Source organism: Acinonyx jubatus, chromosome C2 (genome assembly GCF_027475565.1).
Source record: "Acinonyx jubatus isolate Ajub_Pintada_27869175 chromosome C2, VMU_Ajub_asm_v1.0, whole genome shotgun sequence".
In the NCBI taxonomy this organism is placed as follows: Eukaryota; Metazoa; Chordata; class Mammalia; order Carnivora; family Felidae; genus Acinonyx; species Acinonyx jubatus.
In genome coordinates this window covers 69,789,466-69,815,443 of record NC_069384.1, presented here as the reverse complement: position 1 = coordinate 69,815,443, position 25,978 = coordinate 69,789,466, and the positions used below count along the sequence as shown (strand labels likewise).

Here is a 25,978-nt window from a genome sequence, read left to right as displayed (position 1 = left end):
TTAAATTAGAGGTCTGGCTGATTATGGAAGCTGTGTCTTTTTATTTCTTTATATCTTTAAAATTTTATTTGTTTATTTAAAATTTATTAAATTTTTAAAAATTTACATCAGGTTAGTTAACATACAGTGCAGTGATGATTTCAGGAGTAGAATCCAGTGATTCATCACCTACATATAAAACCTAGTGCTCATCCCAACTAGTGTCCTCCTTAATGCCCCTTGCCCAGTTAGGGCATCCCCCCACCCAAAATGCCTCCAGCAACCCTCAGTTTGTTCTCTGTATTTAAGAGTCTCTTATGGTTTATCCCCTTCCCTGTTTTTATATTATTTTTACTTCCCTTCCCTTATGTTCATCTGTTTTGTGTATTAGATTCCACATATGAATGAAGTCAAAGTGATATTTGTCTTTCTCTGACTAATTTCGTTTAGCATAATACACCCTAGTTCTATCCACATTGTTGCAAAAGGCAAGATTTCATTCCTTTTGATTGCTGAGTAATATTGCATTGTGTGTGTGTGTGTGTATGTGTGTGTGTATATATACACACCACATCATCTTTATTCAACCGTCGATGGACATTTGGGCTCTTTCCATACTTTGGCAATTGTCATTAACGCAGCTATAAACATTAGAGTGCTTTGCCTCTTCGAAATAGCACACCTGTATCCTTTGGATAAATACCTAGTAGTGCAATTGCTGGGTCATAAGGTAGTTTTATTTTTAATTTTTTGAGGAACCTCCATACTGTGTTCCAGAGTGGCTGCATCAGTTTACATTCCCACCAGCAGTGCAAAAGAGATCCTCTTTCTCCACATACTCGCCAACATCTGTTGTTGCCTGAGTTGTTAATGCTAGCCATTCTGACAGGTGTGAGGTGATATCTCATTGTGGTTTTGATAGGTATTTTCCCTGATGATGAGTGATGTTGAGCATCTTTCATGTGTCAGTTTGCCATCTGGATGTCTTCTTTGGAGAAGTGTCTATTCATATCTTTTGCCCATTTCTTCACTGGATTATTTGCTTTTTTGGGTGTTGAGTTTGATATGTTCTTTATAGATTTTGGATACTAACCCTTTATCGGCTATATCATTTGCAAAAATCTTCTCTCATTCCATTGGTTGCCTTTTAGTTTGATTGTTTCCTTCGCTGTGCAGAAGCTTTTTATTTTGATGAGGTCCCAGTAGTTCATTTTTGCTTTTGTTTCCCTTGCCTCAGGAGACATGTCAAGTAAGAAGTTGTTACTGCCGAGGTCATAAAGGTTTCTGCCTGCTTTCTTCTTGAGGATTTTGATGGCTTCCTGTCTTACATTTAGGTCTTTCATCCATTTTGAGTTTATTTTTGTGTATGGGGTAAGAAAGTGATCCAGGTTCATTTTTCTGCATGTCACTGTCCAGTTTTCCCAATTACCGTTTGCTGAAGAGACTGTCGTTCCATTGGATATTTTTTCCTGCTTTGTCAAAGATTAGTTGGCCATATGTTTGTGGGTCCATTTCTGGGTTCTCTGTTCTGTTCCATTGATCTGAGTGTCTATTCTTGTGCCAGTACCGTACTGTCTTGATGATTACAGCTTTGTAATATAGCTTGAAGTCTGGGATTGTGATGCCTCCAGCTTTGGTTTTCTTTTTCAGGATTGCTTTGGCTATTTGGGGTCTTTTCTGGTTTCATACAAATTTTAGGATTGTTTGTTGTAGCTCTGTGAAGAATGGTGGTGTTACTTTGATAGGGATTGTTAACGCTGTATCTTTTTAAAGGCCTTCAACCAAAAGGAAGGGCGGAGGGCACTGTAGAAAGCTTTAACAGCAGGGTCAGCAGTTCTGAGAGTTGGAGTAGGCAGAGGTACACTATTACACAGTCACATGGCTAACCCCAAGTATTGAGAAGCTCTCAAACAGTGTTCAGACCCAGAAGAAACTAAAGGACAAAGCAGAAAAACCAGCTAGACTCAGATTTATCAGAAATCTCAGAGATGAGTGGTGAATTGAACAGAGTATAACAGGTAAACACTCAGAAAATCCATGAAGCATAGGGAGTGCATTTAAGTGAGACCTTAAGGAGGGAGGCAGGACTGTCGTTGTCAGATTGTGTCCTGAAGGGAGGTTTATGTGATTGCTTTCATAAAACGAGAAAATTGTCATAAGGCATGATACAATAGTGATTATGTCTGACTTTCTGCTGAAAGTATATTTTTAAAAGTGGTTAATATTTAATAACCTTTAAAGATTATGGGAAATTTTAACCATACCAAACTTGTTTCTGCCCTAGGACTTTTATTTGCTCTTCCCCATGCTTGTATCACTTTTCCCACATGCCCCACCTTCAAGAACCTCTCTTGGCTTGTTCTCTTTTGCCATTCATTTCTTGCCTTAGATGCCTCCTCAGAGAAATCTATCTTGGGAATCTTGCATGAAATAAGATGCAGTTTTCTATCATTTTCTGTCATTTTTCATATTCTGTCATTTCTCTGTCATATTCTGTCATTGCTATTTATAACAACAGTATCTGACATTGTATTCTGGATTAATCTGTTAATTATCTCCCCTACTAGTGTATGTGAGCTCCACAAGAGTAGCTTTGTTTTCTCACTGCTAAATCCCTGGAACAATGCCCAACTCATAGTAGACATTCATTATCTAGTCATTGAATGAATGAACAAACGAATGTATATGCTGACATTTTTATGTTTAAAACTATCTGAAAAAACAGATAAATTGCTTATTTTATTTTAAAAAATTTAAGGTTTATTTATTTATTTTTTGAGAGAGAGACAGAATGCCAGCAGGGGAGGGGCAGACACAAAATCTGAAGCAGGCTCCAGACTCTGAACTGTCAGCACAGAGCCTGACATGGGGCTCGAACTCCCAAACTGTGAGATCATGACCAGAGCCACTTTTATTTTATTTTAAATTCCAGTATAGTTAACTTGTAGTGTTATATTAGTTTCAGGTGTACAGTATAGTGATTCAGCAATTCTGTATGTCACCCAGTGCTCATCACGACAAGTACACTCCTTAATCCCATCACCTATTTTACCCATCCCCCCCATTCACCTCCCTTCTGGTAACCATCAGTTTGTTCTCTATAGTTAAGATAAATTGATTCTTGAATTTAATTATAACCAGCCTGGGAGAACTGGTTAGTAATTTATATGTGAAAAAAATGTTTAAAGAAAACAGCTTTGTCATCAAAGAGTTTGTAATACATAAGTAAGAGAATTCTGGGTATAGGTATTTATCCTAAACTTTTTTTGTTTGTTTGTTTGTTTGAGATTTTAAGTAATCTCTACATCCAACATGGGGCTCGAACTCACAACCCTGAGATCAAGAGTCACATGCTCTACCAACTGAACCAGCCAGGTGCCCCTATTCTAAACTTGATGAAAACTTTAGAAACTTTATTGACATTAAAGATAGCTTGAGCTATTGAAAGAAAAGCAGCACTTGATCTATAAGTCGAATTGAAATTCTGATTGAGTAAATGAGAGAAATGCTAGTGAACTGATTGGCTAAAATTTCTTCTTTTTTAAAAAACTTTTTTGAATGTTTATTTAATTTTGAGAGAGAGAGAGAGCGCAAGCATGGGAGGGGCAGAGAGAGAGAGAGGGAGACTCAGAATCCAAAGCAGGCTCGGTGCTCAGAGCTTGTCAGCACAGACCCCGACATGGGGCTCGAACCCATGAATTGTGAGATCATGACCTGAGCCGAAGTTGGATGCTTAACCAATTGAGCCATCCAGGTGCCCCTGATTGGCTAAAATTTCTATTGTTCTAAAATGGGGAGAAAGGCTATTTAGTCATGGACAGTAACAGAAAAGTAAAAATGAAAGGTTAAAGTCCTAACGCAGAGAGAAGCCTACAAACAACACAAAAAGCACCACAGGGAGTGCCTTTTGTAACATTCAGAGTGTCAAGAAGGCTTAGATGCTTCTTGAGACAGATGATGAATTGGGTTTTTTAAATTTATTTTTTATTTATTTTTTTTGAGACAGATGATGAATTCTTAACAGATGAAAATAGAATTATTTGAGGGGCAGCTGGGTGGCTCAGTCGGTTAAGCGGCTGACCTCGGCTCAGGTCATGATCTTGCGGTCCGTGAGTTCAAGCCCCGCGTCGGGTTCTGTGCTAACAGCTCAGAGCCCGGAGCCTGTTTCAGATTCTGTGTCTCCCTCTCTCAGATCCTCCCCCGTTCATGCTCTGTTTCTCTCTGTCTCAAAAATAAATAAACGTTAAAAAAAAAAAGATAGAATTATTTGATTGTCTTTTCTGTCAAGGAGAATTCTTTTCAAAGTAGAAAAGACAAAAAATAAGTTATAGATCGGTTAAAAACTTAAATATTTAAGACATCAAAACAGAACAACAGGAAAGGGTGGGTGGCCTTGGACCAAGAAGAGCTGGCTTTGGACCTGTCTCTGCCATTTACTGGGTCCTCCCGACAAATTCAGTAACCTTTCAGGGTTAGTTTCTTTGCTAGAAAATGGGAATATATGCGTGGCACATAGTAGGTACTGAATAAATATTTGTTATATGAAGGTGCCTTATTCATAGAATTATGAGATTCAGATGAAATAATATGTTTTGTAAACAACAAAAAGATAATACTGATTTCTAACATATATTTACCACTGTATATCAGCCAGTGCTCACACATATTATAATATTCTTGCCCAGTTCCCACAATAGTCCTTAAAGATAGATATTATTGTTGTTCCCATTTTGTAGATTAGGAAACAGAGGCAAAAGAAATTAAAGTGGTACCACACTATAATAGATGTGTGGAGCCAGAATTTCCTCTTTTGTCTGTCTGACTCTAGAGCTCATGCTCTTAACTGCCTACAAAGTTTATTGACAGAGGACATGAATTCAAGATTGAGAAGAGAACAGATTTTCATTGAGTCATCCTGCTTATAGCCAGGACCTTAACAAATGTCATTTGATCCTCACAAAGTCATGTGATGAAAGTCATTTCCACATTTCCAAAAGAAAGATATGATACCAAGGCTTGCATGGTTTAATAAATCTCCAAAGTTAAACCCTAAAGTGAGAAGGTGCTGGAATTTGAACTCCCATTTGTTTGACTGCAAATCTCATATTTCCTATTACAATATCTGCTGCCTCTTTAGGGAAAAATCAAATTTAATTGTTAAAATGTTTAAGTTTGCTAATATTGTAAAAATGCAAATTATAGCTATTAAGATACTACTCAACATTTGATTTGTAGTCATAAAGATGGTAATATCTAGTATTTGTGAACTATTTAGTGATGGTGGCAGTTAATATAAAATATTAACGTGCAGCTCTTTGGAAACTGTTGTGGCAGTAAGTATCAAGAGTCTTAAATCCCATAATCTTGAATCCTTAGGAGATAGTTCAAAAGAAAGAAAGAAAAGAAAAGCTAGGCATGTCTAGATTTTCAAAATAAGATCATCTAATAGAATGTCCCAAAAGTGTCCTTTTTCACATTTAATTAGCTACTACTTGAGTGAGGATAGAGTAGGCATTCTTACAGTTCCAAATGATTCCGAGCTGGGTAGAATGATTGAATGAGTCTGTTCCATTTTTTCTTTTGTCACTGAATATGCTAGGTGTCACTCTTTTCATGTCAGTTGTCAGATGGTCAGTTTTCAGAAAGAAAGACTTGTCAACAGAAATGAAATCGAATAACAGTCTGGACTAAATCATTGGGTTCAGCCCCTTTTCCCTGGCACCAAAATTCTTGATTACCAATGACCAATGAATTAATACGGTTTTAGGTTTTAATTATTCCTGTTTTATTTCTGTGTCATTTTTGTTTTTTCCTTTTCTCTAGAGATGATAATTTGTTTTTTAATTTTTTTTTTTCAATGTTTATTTTTTTGGGGACAGAGAGAGACAGAGCATGAACGGGGGAGGGGCAGAGAGAGAGGGAGACACAGAATCGGAAACAGGCTCCAGGCTCAGAGCCATCAGCCCAGAGCCTGACGCGGGGCTCGAACTCACAGACCGCGAGATCGTGACCTGGCTGAAATCGGACGCTTAACCGACTGCGCCACCCAGACGCCCCTAGAAATGATAATTTTTGATTAATAGTTTTTCTTTGGTTCTTCTTTCCCACTGCCTAATGATCTAGATAAAAGTCATTTCATGTTTTAGTTAGCTAGATCCATTTGTTTCCATGAATAGTTGATATCAGAAACATTGTTGGTCCCATAACAACTGCTAAGTGTCTATTGCCTAGTTTGTGGGTAGGTAATTCCTCATGTGGTTGCTCATCTTTTTTAATATAGGAAGACTCTTGCCTCTTTTGGGCATACTCTGTGGACCAAAATATTTTCCAGAGTTCTAATTACTCTGGTAGAACCTCCTTTTATACCAGCTGCCAAGAGTGATACACTTTAAAGAAATAAACTTTTAAGTAATTGGGATTCACAAACTTTATCTTTGAACATTTATTTTGGATCTGCATTTGTACTTAAGTTTCTTGCAGTTTTTGTTTTTACATGGTTGCTTAATAAGCTCTCTCCCTCTCTTCCATACTTAATATCTTATGATAAAACACTCAGCTTTCACGAAGAGGTTTGATCTTTAAAGAACCACCCCTCACCCCCACCCCCCGCCCCCACCCCCGCCCTGGGTGGCTCAGTTGGTTGAAGTCCGACTTTGGCTCAGGTCACAGTCTCGCAGGTCATGCGTTTGGAGCCCCATGTCAGGCTCTGTGCTGACAACTCAGAGCTTTGAGCCTGCTTTAGATTCTGTTTCCCTTGCTCTCTGCCCCTCCCCCCCTTGTACTCTGTCTCTGTCTCTCAAAAATAAACAAACATTAAAATTTTTTTTAAGTACAAGGATCTAGAAAAATTAGTGTCCTAGAATGGCATTTCCATTTTATATTCTCTGAAATGCCAGTCCTGTATTTTTTCTAGTGCAAACCATCTCTTTCTTGAATAGTTATGATTAATATATGGTATTAAAGGGCTAAAAAGTTCTATAGGAAGGAAAACTCTTACTGGTTAAATTTTATTACCTCAGTGTTTCCCAGATTTACTTGATGATGGAATCACTTTAAAAAAGTAAACAACTGGGGCGCCCAGGTGGCTCATTCGGTTAAGCGTCTGACTTTGGCTCAGGTCACTAGTTCGAGCCCCAGTCAGGCTCTGTGCTGGCAGCTCAGAGCCTGGAGCCTGCTTTGGATTCTGAATCTCCCTCTCTCTCTGCCCCTCCCCACTCATGCTCTGTCTCTCTCTGTTTCTCAAAAATGAATAAATATTAAAAAAAATTTTTTTAAGTAAATGACCTTTGATACTCTATATGACTCAAATAATTGGGAAATAGCATCCTAGAGAAAGTAGTTGAGAGGTCTGGGGATGACTCTAGAATGTTTCAAGCAGAATGAAGACTACAAGCTTTGTCTTGAGTCAGGTGCAGAGGTGGGCAGACTAGAAGGCTAGATAGTAAATATTTTCAGCTTTTTGGGCCATACGATCCATGTCAAATCTATTCAGTTCTGCTATGAAAGCAGCCGTATACAATGGTAACCTGAATGTTCTAATACGACTACAGAAACAAGCTGCAGTCCTGTAGTGTATTGCTCTCTAGTCTGGTGTGTACATGTTCCTTTAGAGCAAGCCAAGAAGAGATGGAAAACAGTTTATGTTCTTCTTACATCTGCTCCGTGTATTTATAATACTGGTTCATTCACTTTAAGCTGAGGTATTGAAAGGGTTAGGATTTGTTGTATGGTTAATGCCTAATTCCTCAGATGTTTGAGTAACAAATTAGGTAATTTATCCTCAGTGTTTAAATTTAGAAACTGTGTAACCAAGAATATTTTTTTGTATACTGAGAATTTTTTTTTTTTTAGGGTTTAGGGTTTTATGTGGGATTACTTTTGGTCTTCAGTTCATGTCCGTAATAGTTTGCAGGAGAGTAAAGCATTAATTATCATATGTGGTGTTTTGTCTTTTGTAAAATTTGTGTGAATAGCTACACAGTATATATTTCATCTTTATCTAATTATAATTAGATCTAAATTATAATTCTGTTATTAAAATATCTAATGTGTTGGTTAGAAAGCATTATAGTGATAAAGTAGCATAGAAGTATATTGTATGTGTTCAGCACTTATGTATAAAACTATCAATAAAATTGAAAATGTTTATATTTTTACCCTGGTAAATTCCACTTTGAGAACTTTTTCATAAGGAAACAATCTGAAATTTGGGAAAAGCTTTACTCTCAGAGGTGCCTATTACAAAATTATGTATACTACTGAAAAAATTAGGGATAACTAAATATCCAACAAGGAGTGGTTATATATTGTATACACTGCTAGGTGGAATTTTATGCAGCTATTTAAAGTCGTATTTATTAAATGTAATATTGACCTGCTGGATAAAAATATTGTCCTTTTTTTTTTTTTTAAGTTTGTTTATTTTGAGACAGAGCAAGAGTGCATGAGAAGGGCAGAGAGAGAGGGTGAGAGAATCCCAAGCAGTGCAGAGCCCAAGGTGTGACTTGAATTCATGAATTGTGAGATCATGACCTGAGCTAAAACTGAGTCTGACCCTTAACCAACTGAGCCACCCAGACGCCCCTTACCACTTTTAACATAAGAAATTTTAAAGCAATAATTAAAACATATCTTTATACGTTCTTTTTATATATATATATATATATATATATATATATATATATATATATAATAAATACACATATATATGTGTATATATATGTGTGTGTGTATGTATATATATACACATATATATGTATATATGAAAGCAGTTACATAAATATGATGATAGCACTAGTTCCTCCCCAACCTCATGATGAGCCTTTGGGAAATTTTTTTCTTTTTCATATTTTTCAAGTTTATTGTACTAAGCTTTTGTTTTTTTAAATGAAGATGACATCTTTTTAAAGAATAATCTGTATATAACTTTGACCTAATAGTAATCTCTTTTAAAAATTTATTCCAGAGAGTAGCAGATCGACTCTATGGTGTATATAAAGTGCATGGGAATTATGGGCGAGTTTTCAGGTAAGCATTATGTGACCTTTTAAAATAAATGATTAGCTCTGATTAGCTTTTTGCCTGACAACTATAATTCTTGACAATTTATGGGTCTGAAATGTAGATGTTAAGTTTTTATTTATTGTGTATGTTATGGCATAATTACTTAATTTTTTATTCAAGTATAATTAATATACAGTGTTATATTAGTTTCAGGTGTACAATATAATGATTCAACAATCCTATACATTTCTCAGTGCTCATCAAGATAAGTGTACCTCGTAACCCTCTTCACCTATTTCACCCATATTCTCCCCACCCCCCCGCCTTTGGCAACTACCAGTTTGTTCTCTGTATTTAACAGTTTGGGGGTTTTTTGTTTGTCTTTTTTCTCTTTGTTTTATTTCTTAAATTCCACATACAAGTGAAGTCATAGGGTATTTATTTTCCTCAGTCTGACTTCACTTAACATTATATTCTCTCTATATATACACATATACTCACACACACACATACATACGCATACACACGATGGATAGAGACGATATGAGATAGATAGATATTTATATACTTATTTATAAACATTTATGTGTATTTATATATATATCTATTTCACATCTTCTTTATCCATTTCTCTATGGATAGGCACTGGGTTGCTTTCATATCTTGGCTATTAATAATGCTGCAATATACATAGGGGTGCATATATCTTTTTTGATTAGTGTTTTTGTTTTCTTTGAGTAAATACCTAGTAGTGGAATTACTGGATCATATGGTAGTACTATTTTTTTAAGTTAATTAATTTATTTTGAGGAAGAGCATGCGAGCAGGGCAGGGGCAGGGGCAGAGTGAGAGCAAGCCAGAGAATCCCAAGCAGGCTCTGTGCTCTCATTGCAGAGCTCATCATGGAGCTCAAACTCACGAACTGTGTGATCATGACCTGAGCTGAAAGCAAGAGTCAGATGCTTAACCTACTGAGCCACGCAGGTGCCCCATGGTAATACTATTTTTAATTTTTTTAGGAACCTCCATAGTGGTTGTACCAATTTGCAACCCAACAGTGCAGGAGGATTCCTTTTTCTCCACATCTTCACAAACCCTTGTTACTTCTTGCCATTCTGACAGACATGAGAGGATACCTCATTGTGGTTTTGATTTGCATGTCCCCGATGATTAGAGTGATACTGAGCATCTTTTCATTTGTCTGTTGTCCATCGATCGGTATGTCTTCTTTGGAAAAAATGTCTATTCAGGTCCTCTGCCTACTTTTAATTGGATTATTTGTGTTTTTTTGCTGTTGGATTGTATAAGTTCTTTATATAGTATGAATATTAACCCTTTATTGGATATATCATTTGCAGATATCTTCTCTCATTCAGTAGGTTGTGTTTTCATTTTGTTGATTGAGTCCTTCACTAGTCCTTCACTGTGCAAAAGCTTTTTATTTTGGTGTAGTCCCAATAGTTTATCTTAGCTTTTGTTGCTCTTACCTGAGGAGACAGATCTAGAAAACTGTTTCTTTGGCTGATGTCAAAGAGGTTACTACCTATGTTTTCTTCTAGGAGTTTTATGATTTTAGGTTTCATATTTACATCTTTAGTCCATTTTGAGTTTATTTTTGTGGATGGTGAATAAAAGTAGTCCAATTTCATTCTTTTGCATGTAGCTGTCCCAACACTATTTGTTGAAGAGACTCTTTTTTCCATTGTATATTCTTGTTTCCTTTGTTGTAGAGTAATTGACCATATAAGTGTATGTTTATTTTTGGTCTCTGTATTCTGTTCCATTGATCTCTGTGTTTTTGTGCCAGTACCATAATACTGTTTTGATTACTACAGGTTTGTAGTGTATCTTGAAATCTGGGATTGTGATACCTCCAGCTTTGTTCTTGTTTCTCAAGATTGCTTTGGCTATTCAGGGTCTTCTATGGTTCCATACAGATTTTAGGATTTTTTGTTCTAGTTCTGTGAAAACTGCTCTTTGGTATTTTTATAGGGATTATGTTAAATCTAGATTGCTTTGGGTATTTTGGAACATTTTAATATTGATTCTTCCAATTCATGAACATGGAATATCTTTTTATTTGTGTCATCTTCAATTTCTTTCATTCATGTTTTAGTTTTCAGAGATGACATCTCTTTCACCTCATTGATTAAGTTTATTCCTAGATATTTTATTATTTTTGGTGCAGTTGCAAATGGAATTGTTTTCTTAATTTTTCTTTCTGCTACGTTATTAGCTTATAGAAATACAATAGTTTTCTGTATATTAATTTTGTGTCCTGTGACTTTACTGAATTCATTTATTAGTTCTAATAGTTTTATGGTGGAGTCTTTAGGGTTTACTATATATAGTATCATGTCATTTGTAAATAGTGAAAGTTTACTTCTTCCTTACCAATTTGGATGGCTTTTATTTCTTTTTCTTGTCTGCTTGTGGTGGCTAGGACTTTCAGTACTCTAACAGTGCTGAGAGTTGACCTCTCTCTTCTGTTACTGATCTTAGAAGAAAAGGTCTGTTTTTCACCATAGAGTATGATGTTAGCTGTGCATTTTTTCATATGTGGCCTTTATTATGTTGAGGTATGTTCCCTCTAAACCCACTTTCTTGAGAGTTTTTATCACGAATGGATGTTGTACTTTGTCAAGTGCTTCTTCTGCATTTATGGAGATGATCATATGGTTTTTATCCTTTCCTTGTTAATGTGATGTATCATGTTGATGGATTTGTGAATATTGGACCACCTTGCATCCCTAGAATAAACTCCACTTGACTGTGATGAAAGATCCTTTTAATGTATTGTTGGATTTGGTTTGCTAATATTTTGTTGGAGGTTTTTGCACTTATATTCATCAGAGGTATGTATTGGCCTGTAGTTTTGCAGGGTTTTTGTTTTGTTTTGTTTTGTTTTATTTTGGTAGTACCTGTCTGGTTTTGGTATCTGGTTTTGTATCCCTCCTTTTTTATTTTGGAACAGTTTGAGAAGAATAAGTACTAACTCTCTTTTTAAAAAAATGTTTATTTGGAGAGAGAGTATGTGCATGTGCACGAGCCAGGGCAGGGGTAGAAAGAGAGAGGGAGAAAAAGTAGGTGCCCACTGTCAGTACAGAGCCTGACATGGAGCTCGATCTTACAACCTTGAGATCATGACCTGAGCTGATATCAAGAGTCGGACATTTAACCTACTGAGCCACCCAGGCTTAAATATTTGGTAAAATTCACCTGTGCAGCCATCTGATCCTGGACTTTTGTTTCTTGGGAGTGTTTTTTTACTGATTCATTTTCATGGTGAGCAATCAGTCTGTTCAAATTTTCTATTTCTTCCTGATTCCATTTAATTTTACCCATTTCTTCTAGGTTGTTCAGTTTGTTGGCATAAAATTTTTCATAATATCTCATATAATTCTTTTTATGTCTGTGGTGTTGGTTTTTATTTCTCTTCCTTCATTTCTGATGTTATTTGATCTTTTTTTTTTTCTTGATTAGTATGGTTAAAGCCTTGTGTGTTTTGTTTATCCTCTCAGCTCCTTCAAATATCGGTTTTGTTTTTAATAGATGTCCTATAGTACTTTTCGAAGTTTTTGTTTTAAAGTATTTCTTTCGATAAAAAATAGGAAGTCCAATATACTGAGCAGATAAAAATGAAACTACTCTGAAGCAGTGACCACTGCCCTTTACCTTGTTGGCAGAATGCCCAAGAAGATTCTATTTTAAATAATCAGTGACTTTCTCTTTTTTTTCTTTCTTGGTGTTACTTTATAGTTTCTGAAGGATTTTGCAAGATGAATTTTTCATTCTTGGGTAATTTTAGTGTAAATTAGAATATCTACTTATATACCGTATATTACATATTTTGGTTATTTTTGAACCTTTTGTGATTTTTTTTTCCTGTGTATTATTTTGGTTCTGACATTTTAGAAATTATTATCCGAAGCTCTTTATAAGAAAATGTCTTTGCTAATGTTCCGTTATAAGTCCTTTTGATTGAATTAATTTAAAAATAATTCATTTGGGGTGCCTGGGTGGCTTATTTGGTTGAGCATCTGACTCTTGATTTCACCTTAGTGATGATCCCAGGGTCATGGGATCTGAGCCCTGTCTCTCTGTCTCTCTCTGCCTCTCTCCCTGGCACTGTCTTTCTCTCTCTTTCTCTAAAGGAAAAAAAAAACCAACAACATTCATTTTACATTTTTGAATAGGTAATACATTCCATATGGCACAAAATTCAACAGGGATAAAAGCTTATGCAGTGAAAAGTCTCCCTTGTCTGCTAACCATTCAGGTCTCCTCTGAGATAGCTAATACCAGTTTATTGGTTTCTTATGTATCCCCCTAGTAAAATGTAATACTATAATACATTAACATACAAACACAGGCATGTTCCCTCTGTTTTTAAACATGAAAAGGGAGCATGTTGTATACATCACTATGTTCACTTGTTTAACCTTTTTTCATTTAAGAACTGCTCTTGGAGATAGATTGTTATCAGTAAATAACTGCATTGAGTTTTATTAAAGAGGAGGATCATTATTTAATTTCTTCTTAATGATTTCTAGTCTTATTTTACTCATTGCTACAATAAATATTCTTGTTCATGTCATTTCACATGTGTATGAATATGTTTGTAGGCTAAAATTCTACAAGTGTTGTTACTGGCTCTAAGGATAATTGCATTTGTAGTTGCGGTAGATACTGCCAAATTGCCCTGTATAGAAGCTGTTAACTTCTCACCAAAAAAGTATTAATATCTGTTTTCTTACACCATTACTCAGCAGTATGTTAGCAAACTTTTGTCTGTATCATACTGATGATGAGGAATGGTTTCTTTACTGCAGTTATAATTTACATTTTTAAAATTATAACTGATGTCAAATTATTTTTTCTTGTGATTAACAGCCCTTTTTTTTTTTCCTATTTCATAATCTATTCATATCTTTTGTCCTTTTTTTTTTCTTTTGGGCTGATTGGTTTCTTAATTGATATACAGGTGTTATTTTTGAGAGAGAGAGAAAGAGAGAGTACAAGTGGGGAGGCAGAGAAAGAGGGACAGACACAGAACCCGAAACAGGCTCTCAGCTGTCCGCACAGAGCCCACCGTGGGGCTGGAATTCATGAACCATGAGATAATGACCTGAGCCAAAGTTGGACACTTAACTGACTGAGTCACCCAGGCACCCCAAGACTGTACATGTTAGGAAGGCAACTGGCGAGACATACACTTACATGACTGTATAGATAAATATGTGTGTGTGTGTAAATATAAGGAAGAAATAAGCAGGAATGAGGTGCACAGAGAGGAAATAGGATGAATTTAGTAATATGTTCATGTCACATGTTGCTGTTCATTTCTTTCTTTTTTTAGTTTTTTTGGAGGTCAGGAGTTTATTTTGTGCTCTTCTTGAGTTCCTGGGCTTTTTGCAGTTTCTGCCTGCATTACAGCACTTGATCCAGTATAGGGTAGGCCAAAGGGCCATTCCCATGGGTGCTTATAGAACTAGCTTATATTTTCACTAGTTTCAGACTGAGCTAGGAACTTTAGATCCACTTGTCCAGAATTGGACTGAATATATAGGTGGGATTCACTCTGCAAAAGACCTAGAAAAAAAAAGGAAAGAGTTGTCAGTACTAGTAACTGTGCATTTGAAGCTAATGAAAGCTTTCAGGAGCTCATAGCCTGAAATGGTTTATTCTGTTAATTTGTAAATATTCATCTTAATTTATAGATTATGAATCCATATAGAATCAACCAAGAAAAAAACATGTCTTTCAGATTCAATTGATGTGATTCCTTACGAGGAATTCCAGGAAAATACAGGAGCAACATTTCTTTCAAATTTATTTCATGGATACACAAAACTTGTCATGTACTCAGAGCTCACAGACACAGATCTACGTTTGTTTAATGATTCTGTAATTTTTATTTTTTGGTTATGTGCATAGTGGGAGTAAAGAGTTTTTTGATTAAGAGAACAAAAAAGGAAGTGATGAAGTTTTGGGGTGATGGTGGAGTTTGTGGGGTCCAGAGCCGATGGCCAAGGAAGAATTCTTGAAGAGGTCTTTGGTGCAAAAAAGATGATTTTATTAAACCATGGGAACGGGACCCATGGGCAGCAAGACCTGCACTGGGGTTGTAGGGGGTGACCATTTTTTATGGAGTCCAGGGAGATAAAGTCAAGAGGGAGTTTCCAAAGAGACTTTCACACGCTAAAGCATTGCTGGAGGCCTAGCTATTGTCAAGCTAAGGTGGTTTTTCCCTCTAGCAAAGCATTAACCTTAAGACTGTAGGGAGTTCCTGGACTTTAGGCTTGATGGGATTGCCTTTTTCTGGTAAACTGACGGACGCTTACAGTTTAACCATTTGGGTTTTGTCCTTTCCTGTTTTTGGGTAGCTGGGAGTGTCCAAGGAATATCCTACATGTCCCACCTGGGGGTGGGGGTTGCTGTTACCCTGCACTTTGCCTTCAGTGTGCCCCACACTCCCTCATTAGAAGTGCCATAGTTTGGGATTAATAGAGCACACTAAGGGCAGTTGATTCTAGTCTCAGCTCTGTCTCTGAACAGCTACCTGACTTGGAGTAAGCAATGTTAGATCTCTGAACCTGATTTTAAGTATCTATTCAATATTAGGGTTAAATGGAGAGAGTGATTTCCAAACCCTTTCTTGACATGGAATTTTATATTTAAATGAAATCTTACATAGAACTATAAACATAAACCTATAACCACAGACCTGCTTGTGCTAGTGACTTTCTCTCTGTCTCTGTCCCTGATGAACATCAGATTGGGTGATGAGATTTTTCTCTAAACCTTTATTTTGTTATAATATTTTTAATACCTGTCCTAAATTTTGATGCTTGGGCATTCTTGGAATCTTTTACTTCCTTTCATTTACTGAAATTATAAAATACTGAAGTAGGAAGGGCCTTAGTGGTTTTAAAGTTCATAGTTCTGTTTTTTTTTTTTTAAGATTTTATTTTTAAGTGATCTCTACACCAATTGTGGGGCTCAAATTTACAACCCTGACATCAAGAGTCATATGCTGTACTGACTGAGCCAGCTAGGTCCTCCTGTATTTCATCGTTCTTAATCCAAGAGGTGAAGATGGACTTCAGGTTGCCTGAAGCTTCTGAAATTACATGCAAAACTTTTATGTTTGTGATTTTCTTTTCCTTTCTTTTCCTTCTATCAGATGCTACAAAAGATCAAAGACGCTTTTTGATCTGGTTCATATGTGACAATTACCTACCCATTAAGTACTTTAAGATTCAGTTTTCTCTTACAATGCTGATGTTAAGTCGACTACCTTTTTATAAAGTTACTTGTATGTTAATAGTTTCCTCTTCTCCCCAGCAAACTGGTTAACATTTTCTATTTCCAATCCTAGGCATATCCTTGGGCCCCAGGTTAGAACCTTTTGTTTAGATAGTGCTTCTTAAATTTTAATGTGCATACAAATCACCTGGAGAACTATTAAAATGAGTATTTTGTTGCATATCTGGAATGGGTTCTATCATTCTGCATTTCTAATGAGATTCTAGGTGAAGCTGTTGCTAGACCAGCAAAGGGCTAGAGTATATGTACCTTGAGGGGAAAGGTCTTGTGTGTAGCAGTGGTTGATACACAGAATCCAGTACATGTTTGTCTCTTCATATTTATTAATTCACTTATTGATTTATTTTTTCATTTTACGGACAAACAATAAATGCCACATTTTGGGGTGCCTGGGTGGCTCAGTTGGTTAGGTGGCCGACTCTTGCTTTCAGCTCAAGTCATGATCTCAGTGTTGTGGGATTGAGCCCCACATCAGGCTCTGCACTGATGCAGTTTAAGATTCTTTCTCCATCTCTTTCTGCCCCCTCCCCACCTCATGTGCTCATTTGCGCGCGTGCGCGCGCGCGCGCTCTCTCTCTCTCAAAATAAATAAACATTAAAAAAAAAAAAGCCAGGTATTTATCAGATTCTAAAGTACTTAATAGGAATATATATATATAGTTGATTAAGGATAAGCTCTACCTTCCTTGAATTAGTTTTTGTTGTTTGGTAAACAAAGGAATTAAATTTGGTTATGTTAGCCTTGAATTGGTAGCACATAGTAAGGTGCTCAAAAATTAGGCAGATGAAGTGTTTTGGGCTATCCAATAGACAGTTGATCTGGACTCATTAACTCTGTTAGCATGACCTACAGTTACATTAACTATGATTGTTATGTTATACATTTGGCTAGTTCTGCCAAACCCCTAGATTTCCTTTTTCATGTGAAGAACAGAGCTTTGGATATATTGAAGTGACAGAGGTATATAAGAGTAGAATTGTCCTGGAGGTATTAGAAATGTGGCTTTAGAGTTTAGATAATCTAGAGATATTAAACATTGTTTTTTTGGTAAACAGCAAAACACTAAAAAGGGTTAACTTGCTGTTACTACTTTGAGAGTAGTTACAAACATCTAAGGAGAGAAGATTATTAGAGGGAGCCGTAGCTGTTTTGTTATTTAATCATAACCATAGTGTTGCATAGGTGATTTATAGGTTTGTTTTGCTTTGACAATATTAAAAATCATGTGAGGTTCTTCCTTCTAATACTATAAGCATATGGTCTAGTATTTCAACAGAATGCCAGGTTTATTTTGTATAAAACAAAAGAATAGTGTTTAAATTTTTTTTTTTCTTTTATGGTATGGTGAAAGTGGAGAGGCTTATACATTTTTTACCTAGGAGGAAAATTGCAAACAACCTGAATGGCCAGGACAATGGTTTAAAAAATTGAGTTGCAAAAAAATAAATAAATAAAAAATAAATAAATAAAAGTAAAAAATTGAGTTGCCTAATGAAACAGTGCTTAAAACAAATTGTTTTAATAATATGGGAAAATGCTGAAGGAAAAAAAGCATGATATGAAATTGCATATACCGTATGATCTCAGCCACATTAAAATGAGTAAAAAGACTAGAAGGAAATATATCAAATTAGGTCATCTCTTGGTATTTGGGATTACAGACTTATTTTTTCAGTTTACTTTAATATAAATATAAATATAAATATAAATATAAATATAAATATAAATATAAATATAAATATAAATATATATATATATAGAGAGAGAGAGAGTTGCGTGCTTTACTGACTGAGCCAGCCAGGTGGTTATATATATATATATATGTATACATAACTACCTGGCTGGCTCAGTCAGTAAAGCACGCAACTCTTGATTTCGGGGTCGAGCCCCATGTTGGGTATAGAGATTACTTAAAAATAAAAGTCTTAAAAAAATGGCAACAAAATGATCTTTGGTTCTAGTAGACTTTCTTATGCAACTTTAGTGCATATTATTAAAGTTTTAATGTGTACTTAATATTTCGGTACAATCGTCCTTTTTTGTTAGCTTAGATGTGTTCATCAGAATCTTCCATGGAACTTTATTTATTTTTTTTTTATTTTTTTTTTTAAGTTTTATTTATTTTTGAGACAGAGAGAGACAGAGCATGAATGGGGGAGGGTCAGAGAGAGGGAGACACAGAATCTGAAACAGGCTCCAGGCTCTGAGCTCTCAGCACAGAGCCCGATGCGGGGCTCGAACTCATGGACCGCGAGATCGTGACCTGAGCCGAAGTCGGCCGCTCAACCGACTGAGCCACCCAGGCGCCCCATTCCATGGAACTTTAAAGAGTATACCTGTCTCGGGGCACCCGGGTGGCTCAGTTGGAGTCTTTTTTTTTTTTTAATGCTTATTTATTTTTTGAAAGAGAAACAGAGTGTGAGCGGGGGAGGGACAGAGAGAGGGAGGGAGACACAGAATGTGAATCAGGCTCCAGGCTCTGCAATATCAGCACAGAGCCGGACATGGGGCTCCAACCCATGAAACATGAGATTATGACCTGAGCTGAAGTTGGACGTTTAAGCAACTGAGCCACCCAGGCGCCCCAAGTCTGAGTCCTGATTTCAGTTCAGGTCATGATCACAGTTGTGAGCTTGAGCCCCATATCAGGCTCCAAGCCCAGCTTGAGATTCTCTCTCCCTCTCTCCCTCTCTGCCCTCCACTTGTACATGCACTGTCTCTCAAAAAAAATTAAAATTAAAAGGTATATGTATATCTCACCTCTACCCTAGAGATTCTGATTAAGTAGATCAAGAGCAGGGCTAGCATCTGTAGTTTTTTAAAGCTCCACAATTAATGTGAAAAGGCACCCTAGCTGAGAAAGTTGTCTATAAGCAGAAGCTGTATTGTATGATACTTACTTTGCAGCAGCAGATAGCAATTTCTGAACTAACATTTTAAAGTATTCACTTGCGTTTAGTTGTTAAACTTAAGAGGAAGGCAGCGTATTTGAATTAGAAAATAAATCCAAATACAGTACTGTGTTGTTTAAAAGCTAGCTAGAAAAAAAACCTTACACAATATTCCATTTAATATTCCATATCTAATTCATGATGTGTTTGATTTTATCTTTTTCTCCCTAGTGAGTGGAGTGCCATAGAAAAAGAAATGGGGGATGGACTGCAGAGTGCTGGTCACCATATGGATGTGTAAGTACCTAGAGCATTTAAGGTAAAATCCAAAGTGAAGTTTAGTGATGAAATGATAGTGATTCTTCTTTTCTGCTTTTATCAAGTTTGCTGGCTTTTATGTTATATGCTGTGTATACAGATCTGACTTACACAAGCTTATTTCAGAAATGCAAGATTAATTTAAAACATTCAAAAACCAATCAGTCCAATTCATATATTAGTAGAATAAAGAAAACTTGTATGTTTATTTCAATACATGTAGAAAAGGCATTTCAACATCCACTCACAATAAAAATTCTCATCAAACTGAGAATAAGAGGAGTTTCTTCAGTTTTAAAACTTACAGCTAATGTACTTACTAGTGAAGTATTAAAAACTTACAGCTAGTATTGTACTTAATAGTGAAATATTGATGCTTTTTCCTAACATCAAGGAATAAGGCAAGATTGTCTGCTCTCACCACTCCTGGTAAACATTGTAGTAGAGGCTCTAGTCCAGCAAGGAAGAGACAAGAAAATCAAATGCGAGGCATAAATCTTAGGAAGAAGTAAAATGATCTCTTTTTGTAGTTAACAGGATCTTTTACATAGAAAATCGTAATCAACTAAAAGTATTATAGAACTAACAACCAAATTTAACAAGGATGCAGAATACAAGCTCAATATATAAAAAACAAATGTTTTTATATACTAGCAACAACAATTAGAAGATAAAAATTGAAAAACAATGCTTTTTATAATTGCATCAAAACAAAATATAAATGAAATACCTCTACACTGAAAACTTTATATATAAACACTGCTGAGAAAAAAATTAAAAAAAATTTTTTTTCTTTATTTATTCTTGAGAAAGAGACAGGGTCCGAGCTGGAGAGGAGCATAGAGAGAGGGAGACACAGAATCTAAAGCAGGCTCCAGGCTCTGAGCTGTCAGCACAGAGCCCGATGTGGGGCTCAAACTCACGAATTGCGAGATCATGACCTGAGCCGAAGTTGGATGCTCAACTGACTGAGCCACCCAGGTGCCCCTGCTGAGAGAAAAATTTAAAGACCTAAATAAATGGAGAGATAAACTGTGTTCATGGATTGGAAGCGTCAGTAGTGTTAATACCTCCATTCTTCCCAAATTGCAGTCCCAATCAAAATTCTGATATAAATTTTTAATAGTAATTGGTATTACTTAATTCCAAAATTTATATATAAATTTAAAGGACCTAGAGTAACCAAAACAGTCTTGAAAAAAGAACAAACCTGGAATATATTAACTGATTTCAAGACTTCTGTAAAGCTATATCCTGTAAATACAAGATAGGTACTGGCATAAAGGTAAACAGATCAATGGAACAGAAAAGAGTCCAGAAATAGACTGGGATTTAAATAGTCCATTTCAAGAAATGGTTCTGGAATAACTGGATATGTACATGGAAAAAAAATTAACTTTGAGCCATCTCTCACACCTTACATAAAAACAAATGCAATTTGGGTCATATACATAAATATAAAAGCTAAAATTACAACTTTTGGTAGAAAGCACATGAGAATATTGTTGCAACCTTCAAGTTAGCAAAAATTTCTTTTTATTTTTATTTAACGTTTATTCATTTTTTAGAGACAGCATGAGCGGGGAAGGGGCAGAGAGAAAGGGAGACACAGAATCTGAAGCAGGCTCCAGGCTCTGAGCTGTCAGCACAGGGCCTGATGTGGGGCTCGAACTCACGAACTGCGAGATCATGACCTGAGCCGAAGTCGGACGCTCAACCGACTGAGGCACCCAGGCGCCCTGTTAGCAAAAATTTCTTAAAGAAAACATGAAAAAAACCCAAATTTTTAGTTTTTTCTATTTCCTTTTTTTTTTTTTTTTTTTTTTTTTTACTTAGAAGGACAAGGAATTTCAAAGACATTTTTAAATGGTAAAATATTCTTTATCGAAATTAAACATTTTGCTTATTAAAAGATACTGTGGGGGCACCTGGGTGGCTCAGTCAGTTAAGCGTCCAACTCTAGGTTTGGCTCAAGTCATGATCTCATGGTTCATGGGTTCAAGGCCCACATCAGTCTCCACACTGACCGTGCAGAGCCTGCTTGGGATTCTTTCTTTCCTTCTCTCTCCCTTTCTCTCAAGATAAATAAACTTAAGAAAAAGATAATGTTAGGGAAGGGAGAAATGGGGGAATTAGTGTTAGAGAAGATGAAAAAGTTCTGGAGACAGATGGTTTGGAGACAGATGGTCTGGAGATGTGGAGATGGCTGCACAGCAAGGTGAATACACTTAATGCCACTCCACTGGACACTTAAAATGATTAAAAGGTAAATTTCATGTTATGTTTATTTACTACACACACACACACACACACACACACACACACACACACACCATTAAAATAATGAAAAGGCTAGCTACTGACTGGAAGTAAACATTTCCAACCAGAATATGTAAAGAACTCTTACAAGTCAGTAACAAAAAGACAAAAAATACTTATTTTTTTCTAAATATTTCTTCAGGCCATATTCAAGCTGACTGGCTACTTTTCAGCCTTAGAAAGTCTTCCAGCATTCTGTTGATTTAGCATTTTCAGTATTTTCAGGAATTTATGATTATCCCTTCAGGTGATTTAAAGTGTTAAGTAAACAATTTCAGTACTGATATCTAAAACTCATTACCATTAAAATTTTTGTACCCAAGGATGTGCTATTTATCTTTATACTATGTTTCCTGTCTTCAAGCCACCAGCCCTGTTTTTTGTTTCCTTAACATTCTTTCTGAATCATAGATTTATGAATTAAAGGCAGTTTTTCTTGTTCTTAACAATGATTCTCAAGACTTTTTTCAGTCATGTAGAAGAAATTCCATCCATAGTCTAACAAATGTAAATTTATAATTACAAAATATGTCCTTGCCTCTTTTAGAAACCCTATAAGCACATAGTTTTTCAGAAGGTTTATTTATTTTTTACAACTTCAGTAAATTTTGTTTGCTTGCCTACATGAAGCAGGCCTGGAGACATAAATTATATTATTCTTTTATTCTCATGCTAGGTAATCAGAGTTAATTTGAAAAGTTATATACCATACAGAAGTAGTACATGACATAACCCACATCTTTATGGAATTCATAATGTGATTGGAGAAATAAAACTAACACACAAGACATTACTTTGATAAAATTTGATTTCTGAATTGTTGATAAAAGACCAGAAGTGGTGACTGGAGACTAAAGTAGTCTGGGAAGATCTCCTAGAGGTGCTGAGGCTTGTAGTATTTGGAGAAGCAGTGTCAAGAGCGGTCAGTCAGGTCACATTTCTGTACAAGGAAAGACTCCTGTCCAGGAATGAGAATGGTATGGCAATAAGGGGTTTGTATGGGTCAAAGCAGAGGTTGCTGGGGCACCTGGGTGGCTCATTCAGTCGAGCATCTGACTTCGGCTCAGGTGTGACGATCTTACTTTTGAGTTCGAGCCCCACGTCAGGCTGTGTGCTAACAGCTCAGAGCCTGGAACCTGCTTTAGATTCTGTGTCTCCCTCTCTCTCTGCCTCTCCCCCACTCATTCTCTCTGTCTCTCTCTCTCAAAAAATAAATAAACATTAAAAAAATAAAATGTTAAAAAAAAAGATTGCTATTGACAATTAGTATAAAATAAACCTTCTAAAATTTATTGTAATCTTTATTTACTCTAGTTTTCCTTTTGTAGCTTTTTGGCATTACTGTATGTAGTTGGTGCCAGGAATATTTGTGCACCAATTATACTAAACTCTTATTTTTTCTGCAGATTTTGTAGCCCTTTCATAAAATATCTTTGAACAAAAGATATTATAGTCTTATGGTGCTTCTTGTGTATTTTTTATTTTTAACATTTACTTATTTTTGAGAGAGCAAATGCATGTGCTCGTGGTGGGGGGGGGCAGAGAAAGGGAGACAGGATCTAAAGTAGGCTCTCTGCTGAGAGCACAGAGCCTGACATGGGGCTTGAACTCATGAATTGTTAAATCATGACCTGAACTGAAACCAAGACAGGCGCTCAACCGACTGAGCCACCCAGGAGCTGTCTTATGGTGCTTCTTAAGCTACCTATAAGAAGGACCTTTTTGGGGCGCCTGGGTGACGCAGTTGGTTAAGCGTCCAACTTCAGCCAGGTCACGATCTCGCGGTCCGTGAGTTCGAGCCCCGCGTCGGGCTCTGGGCTGATGGCTCAGAGCCTGGAGCCTGTTTCCGATTCTGTGTCTCCCTCTCTCTGCCCCTCCCCCATTCATGTACTGTCTCTCTCTGTCCCAAAAATAAATAAAAACGTTGGGAAGAAAAAAAAAAGCTTTTAAGAAGGACCTTTTTGTTTGTTTTGTTTTTTATTTCCAAGCCATTGCTGATCAAAACATGTTGGTAAAATTCAATAAAATTTTCATGGTAATTAAAAATTGCTACAGGGGCGCCTGGGTGGCTCAGTCAGTTAAGCTTCTTGACTTCAGCTCAGGTCATGATCTCATAGTCCATGAGGTCAAGCCCACATCGGGCTCTGTGCTTACAGCTCAGAGCCTGGAGCCTGTTTCAGATTCTGTGTCTCCCTCTCACTCTGCCCCTCCCCTGCTCACATTCTGTCTCTCTTTCTCTCCAAAATAAACAAACATTTAAAAAAAATTTTTTTAACTGCTACAAATGTTTCTCAATACTTAGTCTCACTCTGTGTACTTATTTTGTTACTGAAGGTAGCAAATGGTCTGTTGGACCATACATACTTTGAACAACACTTCTTTCTATCATTAATACCTTGTATCATGATAAAAGTTTGTATGCAATGTTTTTTAAACAGGTATGCATCTTCTATTGATGATATTTTAGAAGATGAAGAACATTATGCAGATCAGCTAAAGGAGTATCTGTTTTATGCAGAAGCACTGCGGTAAGTATAATAAATGTTCCAGATGCAGCCCTGTGGCTAGTCACCACTCTCTTCACTTCATATGTTGCCAGAAAGTAAAGATAGTAAGGTGATTTTTATTTATTTATTTAAAAACATTTTTTTTAATGTTATTTTATTTTTGAGAGAGAGAGAGACACAGAGTGTGAGTGGGGGAGGGGCAGAGAGAGAGGGAGACACAATCCGAAGCAGTCTCTAGGCTCCGATTTGTCAGCACAGAGCCCGGTACACAGCTTGAACTCACAAGCTGCAAGATCATGACCTGAGCCGAAGTCGGATGCTTAACTGACTGAGCCACCCAGGCACCCCAAAGATAGTAAGGTGATTTTTAAATGAATTCATCCCCCAGGTATTGAATGAGGTCTCCTTGTATTCCTCTGTATTGCAGAGTGCTGGGTAGAGGTATTTAAGACCAGCCCTGTTCTTGAAACATGGTATTGATAAAACTAGTCAGTCTCCAGCCACAGAACTGTTTGTATGTTGTTCTTTCTATTTGTTCAGTTTGAAGATTGGATGCAAAATACAAATTGTGTGTAGGTAGCCCTGTCACTAGGCAATATGTTGCCTTTTTAATTTTGTAATTTTTTCCACATCTGCTTATCTTCTTAGTAAGGTTGTGTAACTTCTTAATATCAGGACTTTGTCTTCTGTTTTTATGGTATCTCTTGTAGAGCCAAACAGAATTCTCTGGTATATAGTTCTCTTTTAGAAGAAATTAGCATAGGGGTGCCTGGGTGGCTCAAGTGGTTAAACATCTGACTTTGACTCAGGTCATGATCTCACAGTTCATGAGTTCAAGCCCCACATCGGGCCCTCTGCTCCCAGCACAGAGCCCGTTTCAGAACCTGTCTCCGTCTCTCTCTGCCCCTCCCCAGTTCACATGCTCGTGCGCGTGCTCGCACGCTCTCTCTCTCTCTCTCTCTGTCAAAAATAAATATTAAAAAAAGGAGAAGAAATTAGTATATTTTTTCTGTCCAATTTAGAAAAATGAATCCATTTACCTGAAATAGGTGGCTTTTGGCTGTAGCCACTTTGGGTTATTTTCCTGTCATTTTTAAAAGCAATATAAGAATTCTGTTAGTATAGAGGACCAGTGTTTCTTTAGCTGTTTAGTAGCTGATACAAAACATCTGTACATTTTTAACCTTGCTCCTTCTAGAGCTTTGAGTACTCAGGAGTTTCACCAGGTATTTTCATGTTACCAAGCAAAAGAAAGTTGCTGAACAGAGTGGAATTCTGTACAGTTCTTAAAAACTATAGAAAAGATGAATGTATATTGATATGTCTGTGGTATATAGTTAGGTAAGATAATATGTAGAATCACTTGGGGCGTGTGCATATGTGTATTTGTAAGTGCCTACCTAAGGTCTGGCAGAATATGCACCATCTATTAATATTAACATGGATTGTGTCTGGATAGTGGAGTTGGGAAGAGAAGGAGTTCTTGAAAGTTTTTTTATTTTGTACATTTCTGTGCTAGAATCTTAGTTTTGTTTTGTTTTTTACACTAAGCATGGGTCACTTATAGTAAAAACTAAGACATTTCTATATAAAGATGAAAAATTTGAATTTAAGGAATACTCAGCTGCTTT

General features: G+C 36.4%; 1 protein-coding gene across 2 annotated transcripts in view; it reads left to right on the top strand.

Annotated features, from left to right (window-relative positions):
• SNX4 (sorting nexin 4) overlaps positions 1–25,978 on the top strand; it is a 70,010-nt gene that overhangs the window by 32,445 nt on the left and 11,587 nt on the right. For both annotated transcript variants that reach the window (XM_053220974.1, XM_027061069.2), the window contains 3 exons: positions 8,945–9,006; positions 19,435–19,500; positions 24,279–24,368. In XM_053220974.1, the coding sequence (XP_053076949.1) occupies positions 8,945–9,006; positions 19,435–19,500; positions 24,279–24,368 (218 nt within the window). The remainder of the gene's footprint in view (positions 1–8,944; positions 9,007–19,434; positions 19,501–24,278; positions 24,369–25,978) is intronic.